Source organism: Priapulus caudatus, unplaced genomic scaffold (assembly GCF_000485595.1).
Source record: "Priapulus caudatus unplaced genomic scaffold, Priapulus_caudatus-5.0.1 Scaffold294, whole genome shotgun sequence".
NCBI classification, from domain to species: Eukaryota; Metazoa; Priapulida; class Priapulimorpha; order Priapulimorphida; family Priapulidae; genus Priapulus; species Priapulus caudatus.
This window is the reverse complement of record NW_014577355.1, coordinates 100,547-112,467: the sequence shown is the minus strand read 5'-3', so window position 1 is coordinate 112,467 and position 11,921 is coordinate 100,547. Positions and strand designations below refer to the sequence as shown.

At 44.9% G+C, this 11,921-nt stretch overlaps 1 protein-coding gene across 1 annotated transcript in view; it reads right to left on the bottom strand.

The window, feature by feature from the left end:
- Positions 1-4,494: 4,494 nt before the first annotated feature.
- LOC106808666 (neural cell adhesion molecule 1-like) overlaps positions 4,495-11,921 on the bottom strand; it is a gene marked incomplete in the record, with an annotated part of 92,319 nt that continues 84,892 nt past the window's right edge. The window contains 3 exon segments of the mRNA XM_014811483.1: positions 4,495-8,979; positions 10,322-10,501; positions 11,497-11,593. Coding sequence (XP_014666969.1) covers positions 8,738-8,979; positions 10,322-10,501; positions 11,497-11,593 — 519 coding nt within the window.

Below are 11,921 nucleotides of genomic sequence, written 5' to 3'. Positions count from 1 at the left end.
GCAAAATATCTATCTGTAAATTGAAGAGCTGATAATACAGTGTATTATTAGCTCTTGATAAATTGCATTTCGAAGTTACGGCGTCAGATATTGCGACTGCTGTCATTTCTGTGTTTTCGAGATTGTCGGCGAGCCAATTAAAAAGTAAACTTGCACGTGACTGTCTCGGTCTCGACCAATCATATATATTGCGTAAAGATATAGCAGACGAAAACGATTTCATTTTAACTGCAGTGTTCGCCGTTAGACGTTCAGCACCATAATTAGAAGTCCCGGAATCGCACAGCACATTTAGCTGTGTTGCTTTTTTTCTTATTACAGTTAATGTAACAAACGTATTGGCTGGCGCGCCTAAGAACCACCCTCTTGACTGCTAGACACGTACATGTGTACTAGTACATGTGTTCTATGTGTACTAGTAGTGGGCTGCACCATGTGTAATATAATATTACATACTTCTCATTGGTTCTTCATTGTGCCAATTATTCAGTCAAGGTTTCACTCTGTTGTCGTGTCAGATGACGTATGCTTATGATCAGGAAAGCTGTGTTTGATTCAGGGACAGCGTAGATCAATGAGGGAACTATCCCTACCCGGATTTTGCATGGCTACGGCATTCTCGCATGTATACATATAAATATATATATAGACATTTTAAGATTATTTCAATTTTTAATTAACTTTTCATCTGCCAAAAAGTGCCCTTAGTAAATACTATTGTACGATTGTCGTTGGTAATGTTCGTGTGTGCGTGTGTGTGTGTGTATGTGTGTATATATCTACGTAGCACCTAGAAATAGCAAATTTTGCTCTTCATTCTATATACAGCTTGGATAATATATACTATATAGATATGTGTAGCGGACGTGTATGTGTTACTTTGTAAATTTCCTTCAATACGATGTGACATTTTCTCTCGGTGTGGGACACGCGTGTGTGGGTTCGCATTGTGTAGCATGTCTTCACATTGAGTATCGCGTTTTTGCATTGTGTAGCATATTTTCACTTTGGATAGCATGTTTTCACATTGTCTAGCACATTATCACAATGTGTAGCATGTATTTCACTTTGCGTCGCACGTTTTCACATCTGTGGTTAGCCATCAGTGATTAACATTTAATTACCAATCCGACAGTACTTATGAACTCGACATCAGCGGCAGTTTAAACAATCATAGACCGTACCCGACCATTTAGGTACCACGCCATGCTATGAACTCGATGTGCGATTTATAGCTGCCATGCGCTATCACATGCTACTGGTTGCTCCGGTGGTTCTGTAACATGCCTGTTTGCGATTGGGCCCACGGTTTACATTTTGATGTAGGTAGTTTGAGGAAAGAACAATAAATTGCGCCCTAGTTGCTTTATAATCTGAGGCTATCGTAAAATGGCGTTGGATTATAGAAATTTCTAGGGCCCAATATATTGGTCTAGTGTGAGGATATGTTGTTACGGTAACATCTGTGTACATAATGTTCACAGTGATTCGGATATGGCAACTCACGTGACACCTACGCATTTTGCGTATGTACGACAGCGCATGCGCGCTCGTATATGTAGATGACGTCACCGGTGACACGAGGGCTATAATATTATAACGAGTGGCCTATTTTATTAGCAGTGTTAACATGTAATGTAGGGTTTTATGAAATCATGATCAACGTGGAAAGATACCGGCTGCATTTAGCAACGTACGATTGTGCTGCCATCTAGTGCACACATGTGAGATATTCATACCCGCGATCGACACCCACATTTCACCAACTGATAGTCTAGTCTGTCCACTCGTCTTCGAGGACACGACTAAACTCCGTCTCATTGTTGACAGTGTAAAACTTGACCTCTCACCTGATAATGCTTACGTCATGACCTCTCACCTGATAATTCTTACGTCATGACCCCTCACCTGATAATGCTTACGTCATGACCCCTCACCTGATAATGCTTACGTCATGACCTCTCACCTGATAATGCTTACGTCATGACCTCTCACCTGATAATGCTTACGTCATGACCGCTCACCTGATAATGCTTACGTCATGACCTCTAATCACTTACCTGGGCCCCGTTGTCAGAAACAACTTTTTCTCATAGACCGTTAACAGAAACATGGCAAAGTTACGAGTTTCTTATATGCAGTGTATAAAGGTCCGATCTACGTGAAGAAGTTCATGCTAAGACTCTTGTATTCCTGTGCTCCTTGGTGTTGAAAGGCACTGCGCATGCGTTAACCACCACTTATCCTGCTTATGTTATCAGATGCACATGATATCAAATCACTGAATTCACGTTGGTATCATGTACTACTGACGTTCTATATGACGTCATGTGTAACGTCATGTGTAACGTGGTAGTTCATAGCATTTGTTAACTGGACATCGGTGGTGGGTATTTCCGCAACTACGGGGTGAAAGTGGTAATACTCACAGGCACTTTAGAGCGTTTCAATAAAATATAATGCTAAATAAATAAGAAATCTATTTACTACCAAAGTCTCTTTCGCCTATTATTGCCGACAATTTCCTGTAAATTCCGTGCAAATGCTCCTCTGCAACACACATGTCCACCGCATTCTATATTTATGTGTCAGTGTGTGTCAGGGTGCGGCCGCGTGCGCGCAGTGGACATGTGTGTTGCAGAGGAGCATTTGCACGGAATTTACAGGAAATTGTCGGCAATAATAGGCGAAAGAGACTTTGGTAGTAAATAGATTTTGTATTTATTTAGCATTATATTTTATTGAAACGCTCCAAGTGCCTGTGGTAAGACTAGTTGTCGCATCTCTTGCCGTGTGATAGATTTCTGGATGGTTATGATGTTATGTGTTGTAATCGGGGTGCATGCAATCTTTCACTGTCCACTCGTCCTATGTGTTTTTCCCATAGAGTGAAGCGAAATTTACGAAAACACGTATGTAATATATAGAATCTTGTAACATTAGCGCATGCGATGTAGTAGATGATATAGTAGTTTTATAGTAGCTGTTATAGTGCATCTATATCTAGTATCTATATACCGCATAGTGAGTGCATTGCGAGTGATTTCGTGCAGTATTTCAGTATTTACAATGGATGCTGCTCTCACTAAAATACCGAACTACTTTTATGTGATTATTATGACTAGTGTAATCAGCTTTTACCACGTCTCGTGTTACACAACGTATGCGCTACTATTCCGGGCTAGTTTTACTCATTCAACTAGTGGCATGACAACCTAGAGACGTAGAGTTGTAGTTTGGAAAGAGACAGAAAGAGAGACAGAACAACAGCGAGTACTAAGCTTAGCTGTTAGCAGCAGACGTGTATGAATGGTACGTAAACGCTAGACCTGGCCAAGCGGTGATGTTCGGGTAGAGTACGCTACAAGTCAACCCAACAAGACATAATCCAGGGGCACATTAGCCCACCCACCCCTGCCCCACCGACCACCTAAGCCTGACCCTACTATAACGCTGAAAAATAACGCTGCAGTTGTATTCTATATACTGGTCGTGACGTATGGCGTAGTCTACCCAGGTTTTGATCCGTGGCTTTATCTGGAGAATGTGAATTAGAAATTCGAAGCAGAACATGGTTTACATGTTCATGTTCACGTGCACGTGATTCGGCGTTCTATCAATCAGAATACTAACGCGTGATGCTAGCGACGTTCCCCTATCTGTAATCATAACTAACTAATACTAATAATTATTAATATTATTATTATTATTATAAATAGTGGCATTTCGCTTATCACATGATAGCGATGTTACTGATAGAACGCTAGAATCGCGTGGTATCGTCTTCTCCTGCTGCTGTTTTGAGCTGGTTTAGTCGTAGCTCTAGTAACTATAGCCCGCGTACGGTTGCCGGTGGCCAGCGGCACCCGTACGCGGGCTATAGTTACTAGAGCTAGTTTAGTCGTGGCTCTAGTTACGAGTAAGTATTCGCTTCAGTAAAAGATTACTTCTCCAGTGATTTTACAGATGCAGTAGCGAAGGATATCGTAACTAGACGCTAGTCACTGAACACCGTTTCTGTGTTCGTTAAGGAAATGACGTACTTCGTAAATGTTCCCTACATCACCTGCGTGTCATGATCTTTCTACGGTCAGATCCATGTCGTGTTTGTAAATCGACGTTCAGTATTTTTACGAAGTGGTTTCTTGCCAGCTAGAATATTGTAGGAGCGTCTACTGGGTGTTTTAGCTTGGGTTTGTTGTCACACGGTGGCGCCACCCGTCATACGGCGACCGCGATAGTTGGATAGTGCTGTAAGTCGATTGTTAATTGTGTGAACGTGTATGCAAATGGTGCTTAAACATTAACTGACCGAATGTAGAGGTGTGACCTTCTTCTGATCTATACTCACATTTTATGATCAAAACATTTTAATATTTAATTATAAAAAATATAAAAATGGAGTAAACACATTTTCAGTAGAATTTTCGTGCTCTTGTGCTTTTCTCTGCGTCCTTGTCTAAACGAACACCACAAACGGACAAAAATGTCAAATCTTTGAAATAATAGTTATATTTTTCCCTTTATGTTGAGGGTCAACCATGACATTGCATAGTCGGCATACAAGCTAAAAGCATACAAGTCTGAAACATTTAAACTAAAAAAAATCCCACAGAATCCGACGCCGTGGAATCAAGAGTGAACAATTAAGAGCTACGTCATCGAAAATACCACGTGACATCGCGCATCGTAAAATCGTTTAAAATCCCCCCTCCAGGTGGCTCTGCGCTCGCTCGCTACACACGCGCACGCTCTTTGAGATTCAGAAGCACACACTTCTGTTGTTACGTTACATGTTACGTTACACCAATGTCCCATCGCATACAATCGCACACACACACATCAAACTACAAACCGTTACTATGAACTTTACACCCAACGTGGTCTCGTTACGCTATATATATATATATATATATATATATCTAGGTACAGCACCGCACAGCATGCTACGTGCTGTGACCAGCACACAGTGTGACCAGACATACATGTCATGCTCAGCTGTAAGTGATACATATACATATTATGTGGTGCTGTAAGTAGATACGATAATGTAACGCTGTGAGGTTACGTTTAGCGTAGCAACGCTGTAAGATGGAAAAGAAGCAAAGCGTGTGCTCGAATCGACACAGTTCACATCACGTGAACATCCACGCCACCACCACAGGAGAAGCCACCAGTGGCGACCTCGCGCGGCACATATCTTCAACGTCCGAGGTTCCGTTAGATTACCAGATTATTTTCATTTTATCTGAAGTGAAATAGGGCCAAAAATATGTGGAACGTTTTCAGTGTATATAATCACCATTACTATGTTACGCAGGGAACGCACACATTAAGTAAGTATTATCTGATGAGAAGAAGCTGGATGACAAAGTGCATGTACATGACTACATACACAGTACCTGTCACGCATGCGCAGGTGACGGGCGGGATCGTACCGACGTTGAACCACGCCCTCCAGCAGGTGGCGCGCACGTCGCCACGGTTTGCCACAAGTATACAGACACGCGTACACGGAAAACACGCTATACAATCTACGTCACTAAAACTAACATGGCGGCCGGCAATCAGCCGCAGATGGAGGGTGCTGCCGCTGAGCGGCTGCGGCCGGATACTATGTCGCTACTACTATGTTACAACCGAGATTGACGGTCATGAGCATTAAAATGTACATCGCTTTCACGGGCATGCGCACAATGACAGGAAGAACACGTCCGCAATCCAACTAGTCTTCGCCTCGCCGCAGCGTGCTTACAGCGCCACTAGCGACCATTCAAGCGAGGACCGACTTGCGCAGACAACCCGCTAGTATTTCACTACCGGTACGTTTACGGTCACGTGATTACACGCGCGCGACGCGCCAATCAACGACAGGTACAGCGACGCGATCTCGTGCGATTGGTCAACTCAATCGCACACGTAGATTTAAGAAATCTCGCTCACGGCGAAGAAAAGATACCAGGGCCACGTCATCAGAAACACCAGGAAACGTCATGAATACGAATTGTAACCCCCAAAAACTTCACGCAACATTCACGACTAAAGTTCACATATGTTTACTATTTTTATGACATCGTGACTATTTATGATGTTTTTGGCAATGCCCCCCCCCTCTTCATTACGATGAGTCACCACTAGCCATCAGATGATTGAATAATTTCATCGGATCTCTATAGTTACATGCTAATAAAGTGTATCTCAGTTAGATCAAGAGTAGATAATAAAACATTATCTACTCTTTATTAAGAGTAGATTTTTAACTAAGTTTGTTATCTACTCTTGGTTTGATCCAAATTAACTTCAAAATAACTTACACTGACGAGAAACTTTCGTCCATCTCCTGAGGAAGTCTATCGGAGAGACGGACGAAAATTTCTCGTCAGGGTAAGTTATTTTGAACTTAATTTGGATCTGATAACTGAGATCAACTTTATTAGCCCCACTAGCCATCGTCCCTGCTGCGGCTTGCAGCAGACGATGGGGGGTGACCCAGCAGACGCTCGATGACCCCACACGGCCAGCGGTCAGGGAGTCGACCACAGCCCACCGGGGCATACGACTGCCTCTGGCAACGATGTATGCCGACTGTAGCACGAGGCACGCAGGTAGGAAAGAAGAGTAAAGGTCACAGATGATGATGCCGGCGCACGCGAACTCGCTAGGCTAAGCACTGCGAACACCAGCGACATCTATTATGACGAAGAAGTCAAAAGAGAACAGCAAGCATGGCGACACGTAGAGAACATACGTGGTGAACACACGAGAGGAACAACTGTAGTGCACAAGCGTAGTAAAGTTCGTAGGCGTAGAACAGGCATAGTGAACACACGTATGGAACAAGCACAGCGAATACACATAATGAACACACACGCGTGGTGAACACACACGCATGGTGAACACGCATGGTGAACACACACGCATGGTGAACACGCATGGTGAACACACACACATGGTGAACGCAAACATGAAATACGCAATGAACCATGCAGTGAACAACGGGTAACACCGAACACTTGGTGAACAGCGTATACGTTCACACGTTCGCCACCCCACTGCGATCTCACACCTACAAACAATCAGTACAGCGAGAGACTCATCGCACAGAACACACAGAAACGCGCTCACGAGCAAGAAAACAGTCGACGCTACCGCAATCACATCGCAAGGGGGCGCAAGTGCAGCGTCGATATAAACATCAGAACAGTCATGCTACGAACTTCAAACTTCGTCCGCACTTCTCTATAAAAAAAAATCTCACAGTTTCTCGCGAGAAAGAAAACCGCGCGCACGTCGCCCCGCCATCTTTAGATGCGCGTTGCGAGCGCCATCTACACCAAACGTCACGAGCACGCAATAAAATCGTTGATTCCGCTCCGATTAAAACCTAGAGGTAGAAAAACGTGCAGTTTTCTTTTGTAACACATATTGCGAGAGAAGACAAGACTGAAAACGCGTGCGCAACATGCGAGTATTTACAGTTTTGGCAAGTCGAGGGGCCAGAGAGAACAACGACATTGATGGCACAGGGTTTACGGCTATATAATTATATAACAAGCTAGCACCCCATTAGTATACAGACGCCGAAGTCAACGGCGCCATGAATCCGCGACTCGCATTAAAACCTTAAAATCTTCACACCAGAGGGCGACACCGTCCACTAGGCTGCGTGAAAGCCGGAAACGACGCATCCTGAATACACGATTACCGCCATGAAAACTTTCAAACCTCCACACTGGAGGGCGCCACCATCCACCAGTGCTAGGTGGATGGATGGATGCGGGCGGGGACTGTACGCGTCGCGCACAGCCTCAGGTAAAGTTGAGAGTACGCGCAGACACAGAGAAAGAGTGGGTGTGGTTGGTAATGAACCAGTGGTTGCTGGCCGCCGCTGCCGCATCCTGTATGCATCATAACAACGTGGCTGGATACACCATGAAGTCAATACCAGAATAAATAAGCATGAACTCCTTACTCTCCTAAACAACTCTCATAAACTCCTACTCTTCTCCTTCCTCACTCTCCCTTCTACATCCTCTTCTCTCCTTGCCTCTTCTCTCCTTGCCTCTCCTCTCCTTTCTTCTTTTCTGATTTCCTCCTTCTTTTCTCCTTTTCCTTTATCTCCTGTCCGCCTCTTAGTTTTTCTCACTTTTCCTCTTACCTCCCCTCTCACTTCTCACACCTCTCCTCTCACACTGTCTCTCTTCTACGTAATTTTCCCCCTCTCGTCTCGCTCTCATTCTCTTTCTTACTGCTATTCCCCGTTTCACATCCAACACTATTGTCCAAGAGCTAGTAATGTGTCAGCCTCTCATTATTATGAAAACCCTGATGTTTCTGGACGATTCGTTTGGCGACAGACCGCTAACTGACGCCCCCTGGTGGCGAGGGCAGCACAAACGTGGATATGGGATGCCTAGAAAAAATTTCCTATTGCATTAACCAAGAGTTGGTTGATGATGTCATCATCATCATCGTTGTTGTCATCACTATCGTCGTCGTCGTCGTCATCGTCATCATCATCGTCATCATCATCATCATCATCATTATCCCCATCCTTGTCGTCACCACTTTATCGTGACACCATCACCTTGCCCTGGTGGCGACCCCTAGAAAGACGTCTTAAGGAAGACGACCTGTGGTGTTCGGCACAGGGGACCCACGCCCCCGCCTCCACCCTCCCCTCCCCCCCTCCCCATGCCACGCTCGATTCCCCTTCTCCACCTCCCACTCCTCACTCTCACGCGAGCAGCGCAAACGTGAGCGCTGCCACCAGGGCGGCGCTGCCTGCCACGGCCGCCGCGCCGCCGCCAGGGCCGTCGTCGACGCTCTGTCCGTGTAGTGGCACGTCTGTCGCCGGCATGGCGTCCGTCTTGTGTGTCAGCTCGCGGCTGTAGGCGCCCATGCCTACAGGGTTTACAGCTGCGACACGGAAGCGATAGAGCGTGTCCGCCTGCAGGCCATCAACGATGATGGGAGCCTCTGTAACAATACAGAACACGCGCTGTAACACCTGCTACTACACTACTACACTGCTACACTGCTACACTGCCATAGCTGCCACTACCACTACCACTACTGATAATAGTACTGTTACAGCTACAATAGTTGTACGTGCATACTATTATTCACTCATGCTGACATGGTGAAAAGACTCCACCTGTTCACCTCCTATTGCCATGTGTTGCCATGTAAACGGCACCGTGTGACTATTGAGATTAGGATCCCTACTGTTGTACAAATAATGAGATTATGGATTAGCGCTCACGTGCATATAGATAGTGAGGGATTAACTCGTGTGTAACTCGGGTGTGTTTACATGGTGAGCAGTAGCACTGGTGTGTGTGTGTGAGAGGATGAAGGGTTATCACTTTATCTATAAAGGGTTCTTACTGAATTACTGGTGCATACTAGCACCCCTTTACGCAGAGGGCAATGTCCCCTACACGCACGCACGCACGCACGCACGCACGCACGCACGCACGCACGCAGATATACACGAACACGTGCACGCACACAAGCATACACGCACACATACACCACCACACGCATGCACACACGAACACATGCACGCACACATACACCAACACACGCATGCACACACGAACACATGCACGCACACACGCGCACAAACGTACACAAACACATGCACGCACCCACGCGCACAAACGTACACGAACACATACACGCACGCACCAACGCAAGCGTACACGAACACACGCACACAAGCATACACGCACACATACACCAACACACGCACGCACACACGCGCACAAACATACACGAACACATGCACGCACGCACCAACGCAAGCGTACACGAACACACACACACGAACACGAACACACACACACGAACACGAACACACACACACGAACACGAACACACATACACGAACACACGCAGGCATGCACATATGCCTGATATAAAGAGAGTATGTATTAGTGTGTAAACTATCAGCCGTACTATCGAGGGGACCAGCCAAGTATATTGAGCCCAGTATATTCCCGATATAAAAACACCATTGGCATATACAATTACAGACGAATGGAGCGAACACACCAAGTATATTGAAGGCTGTATCCCGCCTATACCTCTCTAAAATTAAAGTGTGTGTGCATGCGTGCAAGTGCGAGTGCGTGTGTGCGCGTGCGCGTGCGTGTGTGTGAGTGCGCGCGTGTGTGCGCGTGCGTGCGTGCGTGCGTGCGTGCGTCAACCAGTGTACGTGCCTGCATACGTTTGTGAGTATGTGTGCGTGCGTGAGTACATACGTGTGCGCGCACCCTCCCAAGCACGGAGTATCGTCGCAGCAGCAGCAACCTACCGAGATCGTACTGGCGTTTCTGTGCGTCCTCCCACTGCGCATCGTCCTTCACCCACTCCACGGTGAAGGCAGCCACGGACAGTGTACCGCTGTCTGAAGGCTCCTCTACACGCAGACTGACGCTGGTCGGTGTAACCTCATCCTCCATGATGTCTACAGAGTCCGGCTCCCCGGGAACGACTGCAGAGAAAGACACCATCATCATCATCATCATCATCATCACCAGCAGCAGCATCATCATCATCATTATCATTATCATCATCATCATCATCATCATCATCATCATCATCAGCAGCAGCAGCAGCAGCGGCATCATCATCATCATCATCATCATCATCAACAACAACAACAATACCATCATCAGCATCAGCTTCTTCTTCTTCTTCTTCCCCCTCTTCCTCCCTCCCTCCCTCCTCCTTAATTAGCCATCATCTGCTTTCTTAATTACTTCTCATCTGCTTCCTTAATTACTCATCGCCTCATGACTATTCCTTCCTATTTACTTATTCACCACTCTCTCCTTGGCACTGTCATCTTTATCACCCTCCTTCTTACTGTTCCTTCCTATTTACTTATTCACTACTCTCCTTAGCACTGTCATCTTAATCACCCTCCTTGCATTTTTTTCTAACATTTTTCTTAATCACTGTTCCTTAGCCTCTCATTATTGTTCACGCTCATGCTGACTATTTATCCCCACCATCTTTGCTACTGCTCACTGGCCTCCTGATAACATTATGATTCATTTATAATCTTACCAATTAGTTTGTTATTATAAATCTATGTAATTAATTTATCCCTTAGAGTTTGACAAAATAATTTGCTTGGAAAACTCGAGCAATCTTCATTCAGTTTGACAAAGACAACTTGACCAGTTCTCAAAACAATAAATGAAATGACTATATAAAGTTAATCTAATTCATATATTATTAAACAAATTATATAATTAATTAATTTCAATATGATTGCTCAAATATATATATATATACTTAATTAATTCATATATTATATAAAATAACAGTATTTTTAATTATCACTCATTTATTTACATAACATTACGCTAATAATTATATTAATTCATTATCCTATTAACTGATATTAACTGATCCTAAAATCCTATTAACTAATTAATTGGATTGATTGATATACTGCGTGGATTTGCAGGCTATACTTACAGGCCTGTTCGATCATGAAGCTGCGCGAGGCATCACCGTAAGCGTTCCTAGCGATGCACCGGTAGTCACCGAAGTCTTCCTGATCATTAATGGTCACCTACACACAGACACAGACACAGGAAGCATGAAGCCAGGTAGTCACATTAAATAGCAGCCAGTGTGTCATGCTTAGTGATCGTGTCACGATCAAAATACCCAGCCCGGAGGACGGCGAACCCGGACTAGTATTGCCTTGTAAGGAACAAAATGTTCCCGACTCAAGGAGGCAACATCATGCCAACCTTGGTCGATGAAAAAGAAAAGAAAAAAGAAGTGTGTCAGCAATGACAACGATGAAAAACGCGATTAGGGTGTCGTTAGGATAGTATGCGAAGAGGAAGAGAGTGAAGATGGGAAGAGAGAGGGAGACAGAGAGCAAGAGAGCG